The following is a 25,552-nucleotide window of genomic DNA, read 5'->3' on the forward strand; positions in this document are numbered from 1 at the left end:
AATTCGCTATAAGAAATAATTAACTTTTGAAAACGCACACGAGAAATTAATTTCTTAGCAAATGCTAATAATATTTTTTTTTCGAATGTAAAAAATAATGAAATTGCGGAAGATTCGAAAATTATTGCGCGCGTTCAGCAGAACAAAGATAAAGCGCTTAGTAAGCGATTAGTGATTTTCTGCTGAAACGCTACGCAGCAACGTTGCAACACGTTTACTCAACGCCCTCAACGGTTATCATCTTTCTCGGGTCAGAGAAAGGAAAGTACGCTGACTACGCTGAGACGCTGAGTAGTACGCGTGAAAGGCTTATAAATCGATAAACAGGTGATAAATATGGAGGCTGATCATAAATATTGTACGAAAAACTGTGAACGAGAGGCTGATAGTGTTCCACAAAATCCAGCATTATACGAAGCTCAATACCGTTATAATAATGTCGTATATAATATCACAGACACCTTAGAAATACATAATAAGTTACAAATGGGTATGTAGAATTGTTTATGTAAAAAAAGAATATTTACTATTATTGTATTCGATTGTGTACTAATAGAAACAATCATTTTGTAGATATCGAGTTCGTTCAAAATTATTTGAAGAAGAATTTCTCACAGCAAAAAGTAACGAAAGTAACAGGATCAACATCAGACGAAGGTATGTATATACATTGTTAATAACCTAACCTAACTTTTTGATCTGAATTATATTTGTAGTATACAAAGTTATTATTTTTGCTTTAAACAGCTGATAAGACTTTCGTTTGGACCAGACAAAAGACAAAACTACTACTAGAATGTTATGCAAACAGGAAAAACGACTTTCGCAATCCCAAGTTAAGGAAGAGGACAGTATGGGAAGAGATCAAACAAGATTTTGCAAAGAAGGGCCATTGTATTACGATAGATATGCTTGATCGCAAAATGCGAAATATGAAACATACGTACAAAACGATACAAGATAATAATAAGAAAAATACTGTAGGTCATAGACGTATATTATGGGAATGGTACGAAACTATGAACAACATTTTTCAGGAAGGTACAGAAATTGGACACATATTACGAGAGAACCGGATTGAGTGCGTAAAACGAGAAATAGAATCAATCAATAAACTAACAATAGCTATAGAAGAAAATAATCGTCTTCAAGCAGAAACAAATAAGATATTTAAAGCATTAATTGTTAAGTTACAAGGAAACGGAAAAGGTTAAAATTTAACTCGTATTTACTTACGTAAATATTTAAATATTTTTTTACAATATACATAACATGTTTATAAATTGCGTATTCTTTATTTAGTAATTAAAACTGAGCAACAATATTTCTACGCTTTTCTGTACCCTCCAAAATTTGTATTCTTTTTTTCTTTTCATTTTATTCATTGAGATGTACATTTTTTTTCATCCATTATGTTTATATTGTATCTTATTATTATAAAATTATGCAATCTGTATGCTGCTGCGATTATTTTATTTGCCAGTTCAAAATCAGTTACACCTAAGTATTTTATTTTTCTTTTTAGGAGTTTAGGAAACCAAAAGCGAGTTCTAAGTTCTAATTGACCGAATTAATTTCTGATTATACCGCATTTCTTAATTGTGAGAAGGCCATCTCGTAATGATGTAGATTCTTTAATAGAGGGTACGAATCCCCGAAATGTTCCCTTTATTACACACATTTACACATTTTATAATAAAAAATTACTTTGTTTCGAGCATAAGTACGAGAATAATCGTTTCCCCTAGTTTTTTGAGCACTATATAATCTCGTTTATCAATTTTATCATGTCACAATTTTGAGAAATTTTCAGTTAAAGTTGCAAAAAAGAGCCATTTCAGGGTATCTTGGCATATTACTACATATTTTATTGCAATAAAAATTAAGTATGTTGTCAGGACTTTCAAAATCCTTAAAAGAAATTTGGGTGTCGGTTATGATTAAATTAAAAAAATTATCAGTGATTAACATAGCATCAAAGTTGCGATTTACATAAATCATTAAAAATCTATGAAATATTTTTCAATTATATTATTTAAACTCAAGTCGTTTTTTCGATCGCTGCTACTAATCTGCGATATCAAAGTACATAAATTAAAAAAAAACGTTGCCCCATTTTTCCACGAGTGGCGTTAAAAGCCGAGTGGCATGAAATCGTATCTCGTGTTCCGTATCACGGTATAATAAATTCATGCTCAACCAGAGAGCCCAAGAACCCTAACCAACTGCGTACTCCGCGTCCATCTCGTCCAGATTTAGGTTAGACGATATGCAGTTGATTTAATATGACACGATATTGCCGTGACTGTTAATTCGAGGTTTTCGTAATATTGTCAAGTGAATTCCGAAACGAAGGATGGGTGTCCCGGCATTTTTTCGTTGGTTAAGCCGCAAGTATCCCTCCGTGATCGTCGAGTGCATCGAGCAGAAGGTAGGTTATAAAACTCCCAAAGAAGTTTTCCCCTTCGTTTTACATATTTGCAGTGAAATTACTCGCATCTTGCTTTCTGAAATTCAGTTTCTTTCGATAAACCGCTGCGTTTATAGATCGCGCGCATTTTTTAATTGCAATATGCATTATTATGAACGCGAACGTGTAAGAGTCTCTTAATTAATTTTTATATTTTTAACCGCATGGTTAATTTGACGAAACTTTTCAGAACGATTATTATAATCCTCTATTTTCTTCCGTTTATCAAATTCAATATCTGTGAAATTAAAATTTTTCAGTAATTTTTATGTATTTAAACAATTTTCACATTTTATTTGTATATCAAAGGTCTTAAATTAGTGTAAGGAGAAGGATTTTCTCTTCTTGTGGAAAATTGTGTTGTGTAACTTTCATAATTATAAAGATTTTTTGTTCGTTTCTTTGGAAAGATTTCTTTAGAATTTAACAGATTTGATTTGGTTCTATGTGCTTTGTTTTTAATTTTATATAATTTAATTTGTTTATTTTTAAACAAACAATTTAAAATAAGTAAAATAAGTAAAAGGTTTCATTTTAGACTCTTGTGTCAATATTTGAACGTTCATGAGATATATTAATATGTAAAAGAAAATATTTAATTTAAATATAATATATATTTAGTGTTATACCTAATTAAAATACCAAATATTCTTGACAATGTTTGGCTCAGATAAAAAATGGTTGATATACGTTTTTGGATTTACCGTCATATGAATTACTTGCATTTAAGATGGAATTAAGTTTATTGCCAAAGTTTAGCAATTTATTTTAGTGACATTCTACCGATGGTTTACATAATGAAGATTATAAAATTTTGATACTTTACATTCCTAGACAGCAACTCCAGATGGAGTATCCATTCCTGTGAATTCAGCGGAGCCGAATCCAAACGGGGTAGAATTTGATAATTTATATCTTGACATGAACGGTATAATTCACCCCTGTACGCATCCAGAGGACAAGTGAGTATAAAAACATGATGTTGTAAGGAATGATTTATATATGTATAACATAAAAAATTTTTAATGAATTGTATTATAAATAAATCTATGAGGAATTGTTTATGTGATATTGTGCTTGTGTGAAATATAGGCCGGCTCCCAAGGATGAAGATGAAATGATGGAGGCTATTTTCGAGTGTATCGACAGATTGTTTCGTATCGTCAGACCAAGGAAGTTGCTTTACATGGCGATTGACGGAGTCGTAAGTGTTTTTACATATATTATATTCAGAAAAGAAAACTAATGGAATAATTATAATGAGCAATGCGTTGTTGTACAGGCGCCCAGAGCTAAGATGAATCAACAAAGATCTCGACGATTTCGTGCATCGAAAGAAACAACAGAAAAGATTAATGAAATAGAGAGGATACGTTCCGAATTGTCTCTCAAAGGGGCATCTTTACCGCCGGAAAAACCGAAAGAAGCGCATTTCGATAGTAACTGCATTACGCCGGTTTGTAACAATTGAATATAATAAAATAAACAGAATTCAAAATATGTATAAAAATATTTAAATTAATTGTTAATTTTAATTATTAATTTCATATTTTTTGACAAACGGAACGGAATTTTTTGTTATTAATTGTCATTGATTAATTTTGAAAAATATTGATTGATTTGAGTAAACTGTAAAGTTGCGTAAATGTATAGGTATATCAAACGTTTCATATTCCAGGGCACACCATTTATGGCGAGATTATCGGCCTGCTTGCATTACTACATTCATGATCGCTTGAATAATGACCCAGGTTGGAGGAATATTAAAGTAATATTAAGTGATGCTAATGTTCCCGGTGAAGGAGAACATAAAATAATGGATTTTATACGGCGACAAAGAGGTAAGCTTGTATATAAGATTATTTTATATGCGCAGATCACATAGCTTTGCTACAAATAAAAAATTGTGGTTTTTTTTTATGTGTTATAGCACAACCCGATCACGATCCTAATACGCAACATGTTTTATGCGGAGCGGATGCCGATTTGATTATGTTGGGTCTCGCTACACACGAACCTAATTTTACTATTATTCGCGAGGAATTTAAGCCAAATAAGCCAAAGCCTTGCGATATATGTGGTCAATTGGGGCATGAAATGCGTGACTGCATAGGCGCGGAACCGAGCCAAAAGCCGGAGGAAAACGTATACGGATCCGAATGCCAGTTCATATTCGTGCGATTAAATGTTCTCAGAGAATATTTAGAAAGAGAGTTGTCTATGCCAAATCTACCATTCAAGTATGATTTTGAGCGAGCTATCGATGATTGGGTGTTTATGTGTTTCTTCGTGGGAAACGATTTTTTACCTCATCTCCCTTCTCTGGAAATTAGAGAAGGCGCAATTGACAGACTTGTTGCTCTATACAAAAAAGCAGTATATAAAACAGGAGTATGTAATATTTCTTACAAAACAAGATGATAAATTAATAATTACAAAATTATATCTTTATCAACTCTGATTAACAAAATTATACTTTTTTACAATATACTTTATATAATTGTTAAATATTATGTTTAAACAGAATTGAGATATATTTTGTAGATATTTTATTTGTGTTATATATAATAATTAATTCATGCTAAGTTTTCTGAGTTAATTATTTTTAGAGCTATAAAAAATATTCTATATATATCTGTAATTATTAATTAAATTCTATAAATTTATGAAAATAGGCTTGTTTGTTTTCGCTGCACTTCTGAACTAGTGCAATAAGTTAGAATGAAAGAACATATACTATATATGTTTCACTCTAACTTATTGCGCTAGTTCAGAAATGCGGCGAAAACGAACAGACCTATTGTCTCTTAAATGTTAATATCAAATAAATTAAAGCAAATTTTTTTACAGTAAGTAATTTTTTTTAATTATTTGCAGGGTTTCTTAACAGATAGCGGCGATGTTAATTTAGATCGCGTACAATTGATAATGTCAGATCTTGGTGATGTAGAAGATGAGATCTTTAAAAGGAGGCAACAAAATGAATTGGCTTTTAAACAACGTGAAAAAGACAAAAAGAAAAGAAACGAAATTATCAGTAGTTTTAAACCGACATGGATTCCTGCAGGTCAATTTGCACCCACTGTAAGATTTCAATTTTATTATGTACTCTACATTTATAAGAAACTAAACTAAACTGATTTAATTCAAATTTTTCTAAACAAAGTTTTTGAAAATTGTCAGCTTTATCCAAATGTTGCTAAGAAAAGATTTATTATTAAATTTTTGACTCTGTGATTGAGATGTGACATACGATTTTCAATATAGGTATATATCGTTATAATCTTTACAGGCCCTTGGACAACCAGTAAAACCTATAGAGAATGCACGTTATGAAGCTTATAAAATGCGTGTACAGGGTAGAAATTATAATACGAATGCTGCCGAAAAGACGAACACTAATCACGCCTTAGAAAGCATGCTAAAACCTGAGGTATTCAATTTCATTTTTTTAACACAATGAATATTACATGTTCTTAAATTTTTGAAACCGTTTTTTAGTACATCCGCTTGTATGTGTAATATAATATTTATATATTCTAAATTTTGTTATTAGAATACAGGCAATAGAGGACAGAAACGTAAAATTGATGAAGTTACGCCGAGCAATGAATCGGATGATGACCAGGCGCACGATGAGGTGCGACTTTGGGAGGATGGTTTTAAAGATCGATATTATGAATCTAAATTCGACGTATCTGCCGACAATCTCGCATTTAGGTAATGATGAATGGAAATAGAATAATTTTTATACGCAAAAGTTGCTTTTATTTCTGAAAGATAGTATTTACTTCGGAGGATCGTGCGTGATCTCATATTAATCTGGTTTCACTTGCCTGCTTGTAGAAATAACGTCGCTTTACAATACGTGCGAGGTTTATGTTGGGTCTTGCGATATTATTATCAAGGTTGTGCGTCGTGGCGTTGGTATTTCCCGTATCATTATGCGCCATTTGCAAGCGACTTTATTAATATTGGTGGTCTTTCTACAGAGTTTGAGAAAGACACTGTACCAGTAAGTATTGCATATTCTTTGCAAAGTGTAAGCGTAATTTACAAACGTGCATGATTTAATGATATTTTGTTACAGTTTCGTCCGTTAGAACAATTGATGGGTGTATTTCCTGCTGCTAGCAGAAAACACGTGCCTGAGCCATGGGCGAAATTAATGACGGATCCAGTACGTATATTTTTATTATGATCAGAAAAAAGGAAAAATGATATTAATTTATTTTAAATTGAAACGATTAAATTATTGGTGGGAGTATTAAAATAAAGTGCTAAGAAATTTAATTATTGTACAGTTGAATTAGACAACCGCTAGTGCTTTTAGTAGATTTACTTTTAGCAGATAGTACTTTAGTATCTTCTTTTAACGTTTTTTATCCAATATTTATTTACAGAAATCTCCAATCATTGATTTTTATCCAGAAGATTTTAAAATCGACTTGAATGGAAAGAAATTTGCTTGGCAAGGCGTAGCTTTGCTGCCATTTGTTGACGAGAAAAGATTGTTCAAGGCTTTGGCACCGTTTTACGACAGTTTAACAGAGGCAGAAAGTGAGTGATACAAATGTTTCGTAAACTAACGATAAGACCGATTGCTTCACGCAAATTTGCATGACTACCAATAGATTAGATAATTAACTTGCGACGTAGTATTAATTTTATGACGACCTAGATATTTAGTAGAAATATGGAGAGCTCACATCTATGACAATAATATATTCAATATACAAATTAATGAATAACTATGAATATAATTATAAAATATTGTTTAAAATTACATTTCTACAGTTATCATCCACATATTTGAATATTCACTCAAGTAATAACCGAGGAAAAATGATCAGTTTTATAGCAATATATAATATTATTACGCTACTAAATGCACATCTATGAAACAAATAAGTCTAAATAATAATACTTTACATGAATCTATAATATTACGTTACAAAAAGTTTATTTAAATATTTATATCTGAACGATTGCCAGTAGGGATCTCCGGATCACGAAAATTTACCCAGGATCGAGTATTTTAAAAAATTTTATTTAATAATATTTTGCCCGGCAACGTGAGCAACGTAGCGCTAATTAAATCCAATTTAAAATTTGGCGCCTCCTGCAGTAGACTGCAAATTTGATAGCGTTTTTTCTTGGCTGCACTACCGCCCTGCACTGCCCTGCACTACCCAATAGCGTTGCACTAGTGTTGCACTAGTGTTGTACTAGTAGGCGATAGTGCAGCCAAGAAAAAACGCTATGAATTTCAAGAGCTAACTTCACGATGTTAGGAGCTAGTGTGAAATTTGAATCGGATCACACAACCTCGTTGCGATACATTCTCCTGATAACTTTAGGGAGATTTCGAGGGACGCCGGATGCGTCCCCCTCCTTGTCTCAATTGTTGCGGGAAAAAGAGTTACATTTACATTTCGGATATTTTCAAGTTAAAGTCGAGATGCGGAACGGTGTAATTGTAATATACGCATTTATACGTGCATGTATCAGGTATTATATTCCTAGTTTTATCTCATATATCGTATTTTCATTTTTAGAAAAGAGAAACATTCGCGGTGACGACCGACTGTACGTCGGAATGGAGAATAAGGGTTACGACTTTATAAAAGGTCTGTACACGAATCGCATAGGGTTCGACAAGGAGGTCGAGATAAGTATAAATGGGATGCGAGGCACCGTGGTCCTATCGGAGGATTGTGTGAGCGACGGAGGCACGTTACCTTCACCCGTGAGAGGTTTACCGGTCAGGAACAACAAAGTGTATTGGTTCGTATATGTTACGCAAATCTTTTTAAATCGAATTAAAATATGATTGCCTACCGTTACCGACAATGAAAGATAGACAAGAGACTGGATGTCCTTTCCCTTGGTTTACAGTATCAAGTACAAGGATCCCAAGTATGGTGGCAATTATGTTTTCCTGGCTCGCAAGCTAAAGGGGGCCAAGGAGCCGCCGCGCGTCCTGAAGCCGCAAGATTTTGAAGCTATGAATCGCAAAAACGGCAGCCAGTGGACGCCGCAAATCGGTTTCACTCGTTCTACGCAGTCAGCTTCGTTGGGACAGGCAGGACACAGGATGCTCGAGTGAGTATTATTATTAATCGCTGCGATTAATGCCGTGTACTTTTTTACCAACAAATATATCTCGTGTATCTAGAATTCTCTTGCTCTTCTTTCGCTTTTCTTTTATCGCTTTAAACAAAAGATGCATAAAAGATATTTGTAATAAAAATATTTGCCATGTTGACAATTTGCAATTAGTTTTTATCACAACATGAATTTAAATACAGCGTCTTAATTTAAATCCGAGATAGTTTACGACTCTTTTTTCAAAATTTTTATGATATTCTTATGGATTAGTATTTAATATAGATACGTATATGTATAATTTTTCTAAATTAAAGAAATAATTTTATTTCTTTTTGTAATAAAATATTTTATAATTTGTACATCATATATCGGTCTTGTTTCACTTATTATTGAAATATTTTATCACATAATTGCGCGAATGCAGATATTAAGTAAGATAAAAAAATTAAACAAATTGTTCTTTTACAGTCATCACATGAACCACAACAGACCGGCTTCGTATGCGAATATTCCCCCGCCAGTGAATTTATACCAGCAGTTTCATGGTAAGTCATTTAATTTTTGTACGCATGCATCTCGCGTTAGGAGTTAGTGATGATACGTCTACCAGACATGTAAACGTTAAAGATGGAAAAATAATGAAAAGTACGCTTAAAATACTTTAAGTAGCTGTTCATTGACATAATTGCACAGATTCAGTTTTTATTAAAATTGAAGCACGGAATTATGTACTAGAAAAAATTATAATAATATTTCGAAGTTTTTAAACGAACGAAATCGTAAAAATTAATATTAGGGGTAATTACGAAATGTTTAATTCCCGCCGTTGCGTTAACACCGTTTTCCGATTTTTTCCGCGCTTATTGCGCCTAGATATCTCATCCACGACTTTTGATGTTAGTTAGGTGATGCACGAGACGTGTTTACGCTCAGACCGAAACGCCGTGCGAGGGAAGGGATTGAACTGGAGGGTCGGGAAGGGCTCTCGCGTTGCGACCCTAACGAAAGAGCGTTTCGCAATCAGTCAGTCAGTCAGTCAATCGTTTTCTAACTGGGACCAGTTTCTCCCACTACTTGTTTTACCCCCTTGTTCCTTTGACAATACCGAGATTAGAAGAGTCGAATTAAAGCGCGCGCACGCGACTTCTTCGGGTTCGACGGCGTCGGGCGAGATCGAGCACAGGTTTTCGTTGCTCCTCTTATTCGTATCGACATCATTTTGTCTTTTAATTACGATTGAAAGAGGAAATCATTGCTAACAAGTTTATTTGTATCAAACCGCGGAATTTCGATGATTCTGTCATTTCTTTATCGCGATTGGAGGAATGGTTACTTTCCAGTTTACTCTTTCTTTCATCCAACGTAAAAAAATTTTGTTTTTTCTCAAAATAGTCTTCTCAATAAAGGAATGTTGATCTAGATCTAAATTACATTCTATTTTATCTCTTCGGAAAATCGGGGGGGGGAGGGAGGTGAGCACGACGAGTTGCCCCACGCCGCTCGTGTCACGAAGGTGGGCGGCGGTGAACCGTTGGTAGGTGGACAAACGATGAATCGCCGGCGAGTCGGAGGGTGGTTGACGTTGGGCTGGCGCGGAGGGCTCGAAAGCACGAGCCAGCGGGGGCGGCATGGGCGTAGGGGGGGGGGGGGGGGGAGGGGGCCGCGGGAAGCCGAGGGACCCTTCGGCTCCTGGATTAGCTCCGAGGGTAGTTCGTCACGTAGAGCGTGACTCCGGCCGTTTTGTTGTTTGGCACGTCGAGGCAGCGACGGTTCCCCGGTTTCGCCCAATTATAAAACAAACGCGGCGCACTCCGTAATTATCCAATTAGCGGACGTGCCTACCGTCGTCCCGCCCCCCCTCCTGTGCATCGCGTTCTCCCCCGATCTTCTCTCCCGCGTTTTCGCCGCGTTCCCCGATATACGTTCGTTCGTACAAAAGCTGTTGTAATATTCAGAATGCGCGCAGGAGCGATGGCAAATGTTTCCTATAACAATCTATGCCCGAGTACTTTGTTTGCTAAACAATTTACCTATCGTTGGGACTATGAGAATATTTTGAATAAATTAAGGGGACTCCACACACTGTAATAACGCACATTCTGATAATACGCAATTCTAAACGATCTATCTAATATTAAAAGTCTTTATTATTCGGTCTTTATTTAAATCTGAGATGAGAATTCTTACGAGAAATGCACATCTCATGCACATTGCAATAACATTTGCTTTGATAAATCAAGATGTCTTTAATAGCAAGAATATTATTTTCATTCCATTTGTTGAATTATTGATCCGTTTTACATTTAATTTACTATTCGATTGGTTATTTTTTTATAATGATTATCTTATTCATAATATTATGTGTATATTTTCTTATAAGTTATACCTTACGTTTTCTTATACCTCATTCCTGTGTTGCGTTAGGCCCCGGCTCTATCGCCGACCGTCTTTACGCGCGAACATAAAAACAAAACGTTATATGGGGTATGAACGTGTGTGATTGATTTACCGAGGGGAGTAAACGCCACGCACAGACAGAAGCGAACCCTCGAGAGAGTAAGTGTCGAGGATACGAAATGGTTTTCTTAGCGAAAAACGCAAGAACCTCGCGTCTTCTTCCTCGCAGACGCGTTACTTTAACAGTTTATTTATTAGCTCGAATTTGAAACTCTAAAATTGCTTCTGGAATTTAAATCGGCTAAGTATTTAAGATTTGAAGGAAATTAATTCAGAATTAGAGCACACATGTCTCAAATATTGAGAGCCTATTTCAGAAATACGATAGAGACTTTGTCTTCGTAATCGTTCTTTAAATTATCATGGAGTATTGTGTCTACGCAGAATATTAATCAACTAAATAATTAATAATCAGAAATAAATGAAAAAGAAAATAAACGAACACTACTGCAATCGACATTGATATTTTTTCGTTTATTTCACGTTTATTCGTCTTGTATCGCACTTTGCATCCTTGTGATCCCGACAATATTTATTACATTTATTTATATATTAATCATAACAGATTGGTATTAATCGCTGCGCACCACTTGAATGCGTCCTTACGCGTAGATTCTCTATTGTATATACGTGCGGCATGAGCGTGCTCGCGTTGTGCATTATTAACCCGGTATGCGCAATCTGACGATGTTGAAGTAGCGAAACGACGTAGGCGAGCGAATAAACAAGTAAACGGTATATCTTCCCTGGGAGGAGCGGAGCTCGGCCAACGGGGGATGGCCGTACTTTGTCCGCTCGTCCATCTCCGTGTCCAGATGACAGGTGCAGGGAGCCCTCGTTAGACAAATTAAGCAACCTTTCTGGCCTCGCGGTGCTGTCGGTGTTATATCTTCGTCTACTTTCATCTCCCATCCATTTTCTCTCTCCGCACGCACGCACGCACTCACGTACGCACGCACATTCGTATATACGCACACACGTGCGCGACTGTTCGTCCGGGACTGGTTTCGAGTGGACTGCAAACACTCGTGTAGCAGCGGCAGCAGCAGCAGCGCAGCAACGGCAGAGGCAGAGCCTCGAATTGTGTAGAGACTGGGCATAAGACGAGTCTCCGGATCTGTACGGCTACCGTGACAGAGACGCCGATGATACAGTCCATCTTGAACCCAGTAAAAGTCCTCGAAAATTATCTCTCAACTCTTTCGATACATCGCTTCCCTATATTTCGCGATGTATGCATTTGAATGCGCGAGATTGCATCGTTATTTTAAGATCAACTATATGATCTTCTAACAAGTGAAATTATATTATTTATTTGATCGCGGATATTTATGATATCAAATTTCCCATAAAATGACATTTTCTTCCTCCTTTTTTCTTTATTTTAAAAAGCAAAAAATCATTAAGCGATCTTTATTTCTGCGGGAGATCATATTTTGAAGGTATCAATCAATTTTTATCCGTATGATTAGCAAATATATCGGAAAATTCCTTTTCGCCGAAGGAGAAAAATAAAATGTCTATAAGCCTCTAAAATAATTTACATTTTGTCACAGCTCACAAAATCTTGGATTATTTGGTACCTTTATGTCTTTGAAAGACTTATAAAATTTTTAAAATGACAATTGACGATTTCGTGCACGAGATACACGATCATTGTTCGTACAGTAAAACTTTGCTGTTCTATTAGGCGTTCTAAGCATGAGTATGTTTTTACGAGGCCGCTGAAGCTGGTGCGAAAATTAATTACAGCGACGTAGCTTCCAGTGTTAACTTTACCGGAAAACGGATATACTAAGCACATAAGTGCTTAGTGCACGCGTGAAGAATTCTTAAAGAAGAGGAAGAGAGACGCGGACTGAAGGGAGACAGGAGCGAAAGAAGCGCGTCTTCTCTTCTGCCGTTTCTTTAACCATTCATTCAGTCCCGCGGCCTATTCACGGTACGTTTATCTACCTGCGCATCATGGGATCCCCATTAAAGACGGGTTCCATTCACCTACGCGTGCAATGACGAACTTATCCCTCGGATCTTGGCAGGCAGTCAATGTCCACAGTTCTCTTTTGACCCTCGCTTCGAGACGGCGATGAGAGGAACATTTGATAATCCTTGACGCCAAAAGACAGGCGGAAATTTAATCGCCATTGACTTGGTTTTTCAGAGAGAGGGAGAGAGGAGTTACGCTTCACGATAGCGTCGGATTCGCATTTCGATTACTTAATAACGCGTGATTTCACGGTCAATAAATACTTGACCAACATTATCGATATCTCCAATCTCTCATTGCCGTATATATTCGCCTTACAGTTATTCTCTTCAGATACTTAATTACGTCATATGTGTGATGATATTCAAGTGTCTTTTATGCTCGTCGATTTCAATCACGCGCGCGTGTATTCTCTCCTTCATTTTTAACATCCGCATTTTTCTTTATCTTTCTGTCATCTTTCATTTTTTCATTTTTAAGTTAAATTTATCAAAAACTAGAAGCTAAATGTTTTTTCGTATGAACTTATTATACACGCTTGTACTTTTACGAAAAAATTTCCAAGAATTTTCGACTCTGAATTAAACAGAATAATAATGATCGAATCATTATAATATTAAATAGTTATGATATTAGAAGAGAAACACATTTTACATTTTATTCCGACATATTCTGACATAGAGTATGCGAAATATCCTCTAAGACATCCCACTTTTCTATTTTACCTTTATATTTTTATACCAATAACGAAATTGAGAAAAAATAATCGGAAGGAAGAAAACTTGATGGATTATATTTTTTATACGAGTTTACCAACGTAATGTGCGATTTTTATCTTGTAACGAAGTTACATCATCTTTTTGATTGTTTTAATGTAAACGTCTCTATCAGTTGCATAATGGAGAAATTATTGGGACACTCTATCGAAGACCGCGAGATGGCTTAGATCGTACCGAAATGTGACGTATCTCGATAATCGCGTGTCGCTTATTGGCAACGATATTTGACGCGATATAAATTAGTCGATGGGAGTGATAATATCGGAGCGGCGTGCTCCTGCGGGACATAAGGCATGAAGCTTGTTTTCCGTGGTATGGGGTTGACGGGCGTCACCGGCAGCGCCGCGGCTAATTTCCTCGGCATTGAGCCGCATTGTGCTCTAAATCGGCCTTCCCGCCCTCCCCGCTCGCAAAACCCACCCGCCGGAACGCGAACCCTCGGTGAAATTCGTCAGAGTCCATTGAGAGCCGGGGTCAGCTATTTTGTTTGCGCGATAGCCGTGTCTGTGTGAATGGCTTTTAATAAAAACTAACTTGCACTACCTGACGACCGCACCGATTTCCTTAACTCCTTCTTGCGTGCGAATTATTTTTCTGAAAAAATGTACGAGCATTTTTATGGAAAAAAAAAGGAAATCGATTCGAGATTGGTCAGAAAAAACCGACGTGTGTATGTTTGCAATTAAATTTAAAATTAACGCATATGTAGAAAACATTGCCATATTTAAGGAATATTGTAGGAAGGACCTTTTAATAAAATTTCTTGCAATGTTTTAACAAAGACAGAAACAAGAGCTTATAAGACGCGTCTTTTCATACGCTACTATTTGCATCCTATGTATACAGAGACTGATTGAAGTACGCTGAAAACCCATTGTGTTGTAAATTGACCTATTTCAAATGTTCAAAATATGTCGGGGATTTCTCTTTCGCTCTTTTTTTTCACGAAAAAACGACGGAAATTGAATTTTTATTTCTGATAACTGACAATGAATTCCCTTCTTTGTGCCGACAAGACATACGGGTCACGTCGAGAATGCGTGACGAACAGAGGGGTGAACGAGCGACTCAGGGCGTCGAGAGGGATCTGTCCTCTTGTCAAGACTCCACCCGGTAGACAGTCTCACTAATTACGCCGCGCCTCATTAGCGTGGAAGCACCGCTGTCACTTAAGGATACGTGCGACTACTTCTATTCTGCTCTGTCAAAGATGACATTTTTTTTGCTTAAGAACGCGCGAGGGTCACACTGAGAGGAGGAAGGGTGGCGGCATCCGTGATTTCGCCGCGACTCGAAATGTGTGTGAAAACGTTCCGAAGGAACAGCTTAGATTTTTATTTCAATTGCCCAACTCGCGCGTTAAAGAAATCTGTTACTTTTATTAAGACGCTCCTGTGCAAATTTGCACGTGAATCAGAGAGGAATAATATAATTTATACCTGTAACAATATCGATAAAATTGGAAACGCAATGCGGCCGGCTTTCGTGTTAAAAAAAATGTGGAGCAGTTTTTATGGAAATTCATATATCATGTGAGAAATTTATTTGGAATAAAATATCTATTGTGAAATCGCAATCGTAGAAAAATAATTTACTATTTCTTACCTCTTTTTTTTACTCTGGATTGTTTATTTGAAATAATAATATCTAGCTGTATGATAAGAGATGTCGGATGGCTGTTCGAATCTAACGGGCCACTCCAATCGATCTTTAGCGGGGTTGCTTTGATTATCAATTCCTCGCTCGACCGAACTTCGCGTCCAGCAGAAAAGACCCCCGTCTACCCTTCCATTCGGTTCCCCTGACACGTCCAATTCTCGATAAGCATGAAATTCTATTAGAGCGTCCCGATATCGGCGCACCATTTCGATTTGTGTGTCGTGAAGGGTCAGCGGCTAATCGAAAATTAAAACCTTTTTAAGTTTTGTCCTGTGACCACGAGTGGAATAAAGATTCCTCTTTGAACGTTCATTTAAAACGAACTTAGTAAAGATTCTAAAATTGATAGTTTTCAGCTTGAAATTGGCTCGAAATTGTCTTGAACTTTGGAGATCTGCGAAATGATTCGATCTGTACTGATGAATATTTTGAGTGGCATGCGAGAAGATATCAATCTATTTCTCGTATATTGCTGAGAAAAAATAATCTTACGCGATATCTCGCTTCCGATATAATTTAACGGTGAAGCAGCGAAGAATCTTGAAACTTTTTGTCGTCCCGAAATGCCGCCGGGCTTCGATTTTTCGTTCGAGAAAATCCACCCAATCCTTTCCAGATCCGTCGCGTCACGTGCAATTCCTCGTCACGTTGATTTCCAGTTTCGCTTACACTGCAGCGCAGCGTCGCGGTCGTCTCGAATTACATCTCGTGACCTGACTCGAAGAAACGAATGTCCTCGATAATTGACTGTTTACCATAGTTTACTCAAGACGAGAGGTCGCAGGTTGCGATTTCGGGGGGGGGGGGGGGGAGATTGCGTTTCGTTCAGCCGGTTTATGTGAATGGGCCTTTCCTCTCGCTTCTTCGCGCGTAATACCGCATAAAGGTAAATGGTCCGTATATCCGAGAGACTATGAAAGGACAACCCCGCTTCTAGATCAAGCGGTACACCTGTTCCGCACCCTAATTTCCTTCTCTTTATTCTCTCGCGACCCTCGCTTCTTCGTGATATCCCGAGGCTCCGGTGCAGGATGATGCGCCACCGACACTACAATCACTGTGAGGACGAATTGGATGTGACAATCGTTTTCTACTTCATACCTGTTTATTTTTATCTATTATTTGTCTTTAACCTGTGTTATTGCGTATTGAAAACGTAATCAGGGAAATCTTGTGCTCACTCTCAGCCATTCGTGACTCGTCATTTTCACTTTAAATGACAAGAAACTTGGAAAAGATTCACCGCACACTAATGTAACATTTTTACAATTGTTTCTTTACTCGAAATATACGAACAAGCAGATGCAAAATTCCTATTTATTGCACCTTTGAAGGTAGAATTGCGCGATGCTGACTGGACGGATGTTCGGAAATGATAAGAAAGTAATAAAAAAGACATATGAAACATTGCAATATACCAATATATACAAAGTTCTGTACGTTTAAAATTGTAAATCTTTTAATTTTTATTAACTATGTGCCTCGCGAGAGCGTATAAGTTTTCGAACGCCTAATTTTTAGCAGTTCTCTTGTGGCTAGCAGTTTAAACTCGTTTAAACTCTCTTAATTTTTTACATATTGACGAGCGAGTTGGCAGAAAATTCGCCGATCGTAAGAAAACTCATTGTCGACTTTTGACTCGCCTCTGTAGCATCCCCTTTTTCCTTCGGCCGTGCTCTTTCCTTTCTCGCTTTCATTCCAATTAACCTTGAAGCCACGACGCGGCCAGGAACGACTCGCCACGGGATATATGAGGGAGAGCCAACCGCATAAAGGGAGCAGTCGAATGAGATTAATTCAAAAATGTCGACGAGCTCTCGCGCCCCTCGGTACGCGCACACTCGTTTCCACGATAAAAACTCTACAGGGTACTAACCAAACGAGAGGACACTAGCTCGAAATCGAATAGGAAATATCATTTTCAATATTAAAAAAAAGGTTCCGGGGTGAACGTACGTCCGGAAATGCTCGCTTCAAAAGATCACTGTTAAATAAAGACTTCTCTCGTCAAATTTTTAAAATTTTATTTTATTTTTCATGGAAAGCTTCGCATATCCGAATCATTAACACTTAATCGCCAATTTTTCGTACGCGCGTCCCTCGCTAAAACGAACTATGATCTTTTCCTCTAAAAACGTAATATTCCATCTTCGCGTTCTTTTCCTTTTTCTCGCGGACGGAATCTCGGCCCCGTGAACGTTTCTTTTTTCATTTGCAGTTTGGTACAATTTTCTCGCGCTCGGTTGCCTCGAGAACCCGCTCCGTGATTCGGACACGTTTGAAATATCGGGGAACCGCAGTAGTGCTCGAAATCCGACGTTAGTATCCTCCTGGAAAAGTAAAGAAAAGGTGAGTCGATCCCAGGAGGGTGCGGTTTTCCACCTCATTTCCGCGCGAAGTGAGGGAACAAGGATTGTGGATAAGAATTCGGGACTTCTTTCCCTTTTCTCCCGCCCCCTCTCCTCTTCAGTTTTTCACCACTCTCTCAATCTCCTCTATTGTGCCCTCCCGTAGCAAACGGTGAGGATCATCCGGCGAATCGGATTTTTGTAGGCGCCGCCGCCGCGGTGAGCGATTTTTTACGTATATATAGACCGCCTGAACAATACCATTTCTCTCTCGGTGGCTTTAAAATCCATTTCCCACAACAAGAACGTATAACGTGGAGTGAGTCAAAAGTCGCGCTTCGCGATAAAAAAAAAAGAATTAATTTTTAATAGTTAAGTTTATTTGTATTTTGATTTAAAAAAATAACCGCGAGAGGCGCTGCAAAAGTCTTCGTTTCGCGACACTTTTAGACGTACAATCTGATGGTAACGACTTTCTAACGATATTATTTCCACAAATTCCGATGTCTTGTTGGCCTCCTTCGCCAACGGAAGCGTGAAATGCCGTATAAATACACACTTGAAGAAAATTTGGGGTCTATGATACGTTCGGAATCTCGCAAATCGTATCGGATTTCTCGAAGTCTATGGCTAGGTGAAGACCTCTTCAGTACGGTTCTCCGTTCGAACTTCGGTCGCTTCGACTTGTTGACCTATCGTCCCATTCCTGAAGGATCCAGTTTCTCGTATCCTCAAGAACTTGACTAACGATCGTGCGTGACGGGCCGCATTTTATTGGCCGAATGTGGAATTTTGTGGAAACTGGATCCTCTTCCCTCCTTCTACCTATACATTTCCGACATTTCCACGTGGTGGATCGTCCACGCCGAGTTCAAACGTTGTCAACATATTCTCTGAGAAATTATCACGAAGGGTGAAGCGAACGTGACTTCTTTTTTTTTTTTTTTATATGAAAAACGAATGTTTCGCGCGAATGAAGCCGAGACCTCTACACGCACCTACTCGTCAACTACTTTAGGCTCTTCGGAGAGCCCTTGATTTCGCAATCCGTACCAAAGTCTTGCGGCGCATGAAACGAGGGGTGGAAGAGAAAGGAGAAAGAAACGCGCCGCGCCTAAGTCCCCGTTAGACTGAGGGAGAAAGGACGCCCCCGATGTCGCGGTACCCCCTCGCGGTGTAGCGTTTGTAGGAGGACGACGACGACGACGATTCCCTTTGCGAGGAATAAATCCTGATGGGACAGGGTGGGGCATATTTACAACCTGGAAAGAGAGACGTGGTAGAGGAGGGAGGAAGAGAGGAACGGGGAACCCCGTTAGAAGGGGCACGAAAAAGAGGGCGATGGGAGTGAAGCATCCTCGACAATTCTAGGATACTCCTTGCCGGTATCCTGGGGTCCTTGCTGCACAAGGACCATTCTCTTCCTCTTCCTCTTCTTCAATGTACTCATTCCTGTACGGACGTCTTGTCTTTCTACCTCTCTTCTTTCCTCTCTCTCTTCTTGTCCCTCTTTCACCGCTCTCCTCTCTTTTTATCGCACGCCCGTCCTTCACCTTTTTCGTTACGTTCCGCCGATATATATATATACCTCTCCTTGTTCCTTTCTCCATCGGTTTCCTCTTTTATCGGACAGCCACCTTCGCGACGCTCTTCTTGCTCCTCGGGATCCTCCGCCGCCGTCCCTGCGACTCTTCAGTCTCGTTCCGTCCGCGTGCCCTTCTCGTTTACTTTACGAAGTGATCATGTATAGGATCAGATATCACCTAATCGCGATCCTCGGGATAGAGAAGTCTCTTGTAGTAACTGCACCCAATATGGTCTACTTCAGGTGCGAGAACTTTCACAAGATATTTGCTTGTGACTATTCTACGAAACGTTTGCTCGACACTATCGAGAATTTTAACACATCGGAAGAGTTTAATTTAGAGATTCGAGACAAAAAAAGGAGTACGAGGAAAAAAAGCAAATGGATAAAAGGGGGAAAAAATAGGAAAAAAGATAACAAAAAATGAGCTGAAATTTACAATGCCAATCAGAATTTTGTGCATTCTATCAGCAGTGCTACATCAACGGTGAAGAATCGGATCCAGCGCTGAATGTTTCAAGTGGTATCACGCAGAGTGTGACTTCAATGGGGTAAATTCATATTTCCGATGCATTTGATGCGAAAATAATGATCAAAAGTCGTAATGTCCGTTTGCTCCTTCCGTCGGGGTACACGGATTACACAGTTTTTTTTATTATATGGACCATGACAAAAATTCTGATTTAATCCAGAAGTTTATGTTTATGGTATTAACTTCTCTTTTTGTCAGTCTTGAAAATTAATTTGAAAAAAATTGTGAGTCTGTCTGCTTCAAGATTAATCAACTAATTACGCATCTTTTTTTTTTATCACGTTCGTCATAATAGATTCTAGTATTCGCGAAATGTGAGGGCGCATCGCGCATTTTTTTCCCCCCCGGACGCCATTACGTTAAAAACCGATACAACGACAGCGAGATTTGAACGGCGCAATCGGCTTGATCTGGAGAGCAGGCAAGTAGCTAACTACGGGAAATATATTTTTCCCTTTTCCTCTCTTTCCCTCCTCTGCCGTTTCTGTATTCCTCGGATTTTTCCGATATTCGCTTTGCTCTGTCATAAACAACGAAAATATTGGCTCCGTGGTAATAAATGCGCGAAGCATAAATTGGGAGCCGCCGTCTCACGTAATTCTGCGTATAAATGTTAAAGTGAAATCGTCGAAAAGTTAATTTACGTGATATTTGATATTTTACACAGAATATGTCAAAATGAAATGTCTCGTGAAATGTTCACTTTTTAGTTAAACATTTTAATTCTCACTGATATTGAACGAGAAAATCGATATCTTTCCTAAATATTATTTAACACTTCAGGTGACGAAAACATGCCTTGCAATCACACACTCCAAGTCTGTTATAAATCTTAAACTAAAGGTTTAATCTTGTTTCTAGTTTAGCTTACAAAGTTTTAGTTTAGTCTAGAATTTCCGTTTATTTTATTTTAATCTGATTCTCTCTGCTGCCCCTCTCGAATTTTCCTTTTTTCACACGAGACCTCTTGTTTTATAAAATAATATTATTCAGTGATATTTCGAACAGTCTATGCCGATCCTATCATAATTCGACCTATCGGGATATTATTATGCTTCAAAACTTAGGAGAGAGAAAGTTATCTTATTACTTGGAATTATGTCAGTCAATATAATTTGCCTGTATAATTCCTAGACTAATAAACTTTACATTTAGACTCTAATTTAGATTAATAAACATTCACGTTTAGCGTAATAAGCATTCCGCTTATGTTGTTGCTCGAACTGTCGTTAAATTTCGCATTATGAGCCTATTAATTATACAGGCTCGCAGCAAAAAATTATTCGCACGACCCCAAACGTGAACGTATCATATCGCCAACGGGAGATAAGTTATAACGCCGATAAAGGCGCCAGATAAGGCGCCATCGTTGATTGGATCACCGCGAGGAATCGATATCCTTCCTCTTCCGCCTCGTCCCACTTCCGCTCGGTCCTCTCTGTCTCTCTCTCTCTTACTTCCACGCACCTACGTACAGTTTACCTTCGAACACGTTCCCTCTTCTCTCTCTCTCTCCCCCTCTCCCTCCCTCTCTCCCCCCCTTTCCCTGGGCCATGGGTGCCGTGGGTGCCGTGGCTGCCTCCAATTTCTCCGTGACGGTCTCATGGAGGATTCTCGAGTGCCCTCTCATCGCCCTCCGGGCCATCCAGCCGAGCTCTGTCCGGCAGTCTCCATGCCAACACCCGCTCGATAAATTTATTGGTCGCTTCTGACACGACTGCCACCGAGTTGTGTCTCTTTCGCGTTCGCCAGCGAGCGTTCGCAGCGAGCGTTCTCGGCGTGTCCGGTCAGATATGCGAGAGATATGCGAACTGAGTCGTCCCCCGAGATACTCTCACGTAGAAAGGAACTTGCAATTGCGGAATGTAGTTTTGCAGACGCAGCCGTTTCAGAAGAATATTAGACTTTAGATCGCGTAAGGTAAAAATGAAGATCATTGTTTTCTAATAATCGTTTCCTTCCCGCTCGTACACGATCACCATCAATTCGTAATAATCTTCCCGAATAAATAGTAGTACTCGTACTCGATCAGATTCGAGCATCCCTGATATTAAAAGAGATTCGTGACGATCGAGAAAAATCCGACTCCCCCTGTAAAATGGTAAATAAATTAGGAGCACGATCGCGAGAGTCAACACGTTACTCGCGCGTCGGCCGCCCCTTCTCCCGATGCTCCCCCATAAGTGTACGTCGATCACGAGGGTGTATGGGTGTACGCGTACATACCCATCTACGCATAATACATTCCGGGGTTACGTGCGCACACAGCGCGAGATGAAACGAGAGAGGGCGGACGGAAGAACCGCGGAATTTGGGGAACACGGAGGCGGTGAGCGCGACTGCTTTCTGATCCTGTTGGCAATGTTTCTCTCAGCGAAAATTGTAATGCACTCGTATAATAAAATCCCCCAAGATATATCATTTCATATCGCACGTATATTCCGTATATAAATTAGATAATCATATTATTAAAATTAAAATAACGTGCAAAATTTCGATACTTTATTAGCGGACTACCTGAATGTTACAATATTTTTATGTATTCTTATAAACGGTAGATACAATAAAATATTTCAGAGTTCTTTACGATTGATTCCCTAAAGTTTTATACGAATCTATAAAAAATTGCACACGATCTGTCAGAGGTATCGCGCGTCATCGCAGCGTGCGAATTGATTACTGAATTCGAAAAAGGAGATATAGGACGGTTTACGTAACGAGAGATACAGAAAAGCCGAGGGAACAAAGTTAGAGGAGAGGAGTCGTGTGAATCGACGACCGTGGAGAGAACTTCGAGTAGGAGTAAGAATACTTGCAGAGAGACGGAACGGAAAACCGTTCGAGGACGGCCAGAAAGAGAGAGAGGAAGTGATAAGGAGGAGGAATTAGTTGGAGAGAAGTAAAGCAGAAAGGAACAGTGGAGGAGAAAAGCGGGAAGAGAGCACGGACGATCGAGTTACCAACACACTCTTGATACGTTTATTAACGCACGTCGCGCGTCGACGGGGATTCGCTGGCGCAGCATCCAGGATCAGCTGTGTGCGGCAGGCAACCAAGCAGAGGGTCAAGTGTCCCTCCTTCTCTGATCTTCCCTCTTTTTGTCTCGCTCTCCTCTGTCCGTGCTCCGTTCTCCCCTGGCACTCCGCGACCCTCTTCCTCCCTCACTTGCCATCTCGAATGCCCTCGCGTCGCGACGGCGAAGGTAAAAACGCTCGGGGATAGAAATGCTCGCGCTTGCAAAACCGCGTCGCGTCGCTAAGCCGAAACGACGAGACTCTCAGATCGTCGAAAATTCTGTACCTTTAATGATACGTTAGGCACGTAGATGTATACGTTAAGTGCTCCTTATCCGTATCTATAATGTGCGCTTCAATTTCGAGATATATATTAGAGAGGTGGGATTCCAATCTTTATGATTTTACAATTCGAAGGGACTTCGTTGATCAACAGCAGAGAAACGAAGCTTTAACAGCCCTTCTCGGAAGTAAAAAAATAAATATTGTTTAAATGTCGTGCAACATTAGGGCAACATACGTAATACTTGCATTTGAAAGAAAGAGAGAGATATATATGTACAGGGTGATTCTAATAACTGAGCAGGGTTATAACTCTTTTCTGACAATGAAAGAAATTAAATATAGAAGTATTTATCGGTGATATTATGCAATGTACGCCTGTAAGATATATGCGCATTGAATAATTACACTAATAGCAGTAGCTGCACTTGAAGTGAACACGTTGCGATTTAGAGAGCCACTTTACCTAAATAGATACAAAATCCGAATTTGGATCCAAAGGACATGATAATTACGCGTATTTATCGCTGATATTATGCAATTACGCCTGTAAGATATATGCGCATTGAATAATTACACTAATAGCAATAGCTGCACTTGAAGTGAACACGCTGCGATTTAGAGCCATTTTACCTAAATAGATACAAAATCCGTATTTGGATCCAAAGGACATGATAATTACGCGTATTTCCGCTTTAACGGACGCCTGCAGTAAAGCGTTCGTTAAATGTAGATAGAATCGGTCACACAGAAACGAACGGGAACGAGTGGCTTCTCCCGTCCGTCTCTTTCGTGCCACCGCGGGACTCGTCCAGTCATCGATATCGAAACGCCAATTGGAAAGCTCTGCTGAATACTCACGAGCCGGTTGGAAATCGAAGCTTTTCCGCACTCGAGTTTCGGTTTCGCTGATTCCCAAAGCTCATCGAGGCGTAGATTGAATTGTTTCGACAAACGGCCGAACATTTAGCCAGGATACGGTTTTGAAATTGTTACCGTCGGATTGTCATCTATCGAAATAAACATGCGCCTATATAGGATGCTTTGGTCAACGTAATTTCAATATCGCCCATCACGATTTCGCTCGAAAATTGACACGTGATTTTCGCAATCGAGGGGATCAATATATTTGCAGCTAGAGAATGCGATAACATTTTGCACAACGTAATCTTGATTAGTTTTTTGTATCTTTACGAAATATGAATTTTTTTAATATAAAATATATATTAATTACTGTTGAACGAGATATATGTCTCATATCTCTCCGTATTTTTTTTTTTTTTTATAAATCTTCTAACGGATTCAATATGTAAAGCTTAATTCGCGAGAAGCGCTTTGTTTCTAACTGCTGATAATCTAGAGACGCTGGCGCTGCGACTTTCTCGTTAAAGAAAAGCTGACTTTATAAATTCATCACGATGTAACTGTGGATGAATTAAATTTAATATTGTATATCCAGCCATTGTAATAAACTAAATAAATATCTAAAGAGCAGCACGCGCATGTGCGCGCTGAGTTTACATTCTTTCTTCGCGAAAATCAAGAAAACGTATAAGGAGAGAGGGGAGAAGAAGAGAGGAAATAAAGAGGAAGCGAGGAGGAATCTCGCGAATCGTTGAAAATAAATGCTGCCTCGGTTCTCGTCTCGTCTCATTTCGTTTCATTCCGTTTCGTTTCGTCGAGGCGCTAGGAGAGCCGCCTTCGAGAGACTCCATTACCGCCGTCGGTTGGAAGGAGACCGGAAGTGGGGATGGAGAAGAAATAAGAAAGTGAAGCTCCTGGAGTCGTAGCCGGTTCGTTTCTTCTCCGCGGTGCAAAAGTATGCACGAATGGTTGTACGAAAGAACGGAGAGAAAACGCGTGAGAGAAAAACGAAGTCGAGGCCAAAGACGAAGACGAAGATGAAAACGAAGACAACGATGAAGATGAAGGCGAAGACAAAGAAGAAAACGAGGAAGAAGAAGAAGAAAAAGCTAAAATATTATCGTGAAGCAGGAGGGTGGTATAGAGAGACGGGGGGGCGGGAGGATGATGCGTCGAGAAGCGCGGGGAAAAAATTACTGCCTGGCTGACTAACTGGCTTCATAGAGGAAAAGCCTTTTTATATTTTGCACACACGCATCGCGAGCACGCGGTGGTGGCCTCAAAGGCGCGCCTTCAGCCGCGGGTTCCATCGATCCTCCCCCTTCCCCTTCGTCTTCTCCCGCTCCGTGTGCCCCGCAAGAGTGGTGGGCGGAACAAAGCCACCGGAAATCGCCCGAGTGGTACTTTGGCCTGGTGGTGGCGCCATCTTGTACCATTGGGTGCTGAGTTTTATGGGGGAGAAAC

The 25,552-nt window shown here is 39.1% G+C and overlaps 2 protein-coding genes across 2 annotated transcripts in view; both read left to right on the forward strand.

The window, feature by feature from the left end:
* Window positions 1–220: 220 nt before the first annotated feature.
* Window positions 221–1,397, forward strand: LOC112452303. Its single transcript, XM_025012428.1, has 3 exons — window positions 221–490; window positions 574–657; window positions 748–1,397. Exons 1-3 carry the CDS (start codon window positions 337–339, stop codon window positions 1,212–1,214), a joined length of 705 nt encoding a protein of 234 aa, XP_024868196.1. The 5' UTR covers window positions 221–336; the 3' UTR covers window positions 1,215–1,397.
* A 790-nt stretch (window positions 1,398–2,187) lies between these two features.
* LOC112452302 (5'-3' exoribonuclease 2 homolog) overlaps window positions 2,188–25,552 on the forward strand; it is a 29,679-nt gene continuing 6,314 nt past the window's right edge. The window contains exons 1-15 of the mRNA XM_025012427.1: window positions 2,188–2,431; window positions 3,305–3,432; window positions 3,563–3,674; window positions 3,753–3,926; window positions 4,149–4,311; window positions 4,401–4,861; window positions 5,348–5,554; window positions 5,763–5,903; window positions 6,027–6,190; window positions 6,317–6,485; window positions 6,561–6,650; window positions 6,874–7,030; window positions 8,029–8,257; window positions 8,369–8,575; window positions 9,050–9,126. Of these exons, the coding sequence (XP_024868195.1) occupies window positions 2,357–2,431; window positions 3,305–3,432; window positions 3,563–3,674; window positions 3,753–3,926; window positions 4,149–4,311; window positions 4,401–4,861; window positions 5,348–5,554; window positions 5,763–5,903; window positions 6,027–6,190; window positions 6,317–6,485; window positions 6,561–6,650; window positions 6,874–7,030; window positions 8,029–8,257; window positions 8,369–8,575; window positions 9,050–9,126 (2,554 nt within the window). The 5' untranslated portion in view covers window positions 2,188–2,356. The remainder of the gene's footprint in view (window positions 2,432–3,304; window positions 3,433–3,562; window positions 3,675–3,752; window positions 3,927–4,148; window positions 4,312–4,400; window positions 4,862–5,347; window positions 5,555–5,762; window positions 5,904–6,026; window positions 6,191–6,316; window positions 6,486–6,560; window positions 6,651–6,873; window positions 7,031–8,028; window positions 8,258–8,368; window positions 8,576–9,049; window positions 9,127–25,552) is intronic.

Source organism: Temnothorax curvispinosus, unplaced genomic scaffold, assembly GCF_003070985.1.
Source record: "Temnothorax curvispinosus isolate PA1 unplaced genomic scaffold, ASM307098v1 QBEX01003210.1, whole genome shotgun sequence".
NCBI lineage: Eukaryota > Metazoa > Arthropoda > Insecta > Hymenoptera > Formicidae > Temnothorax > Temnothorax curvispinosus.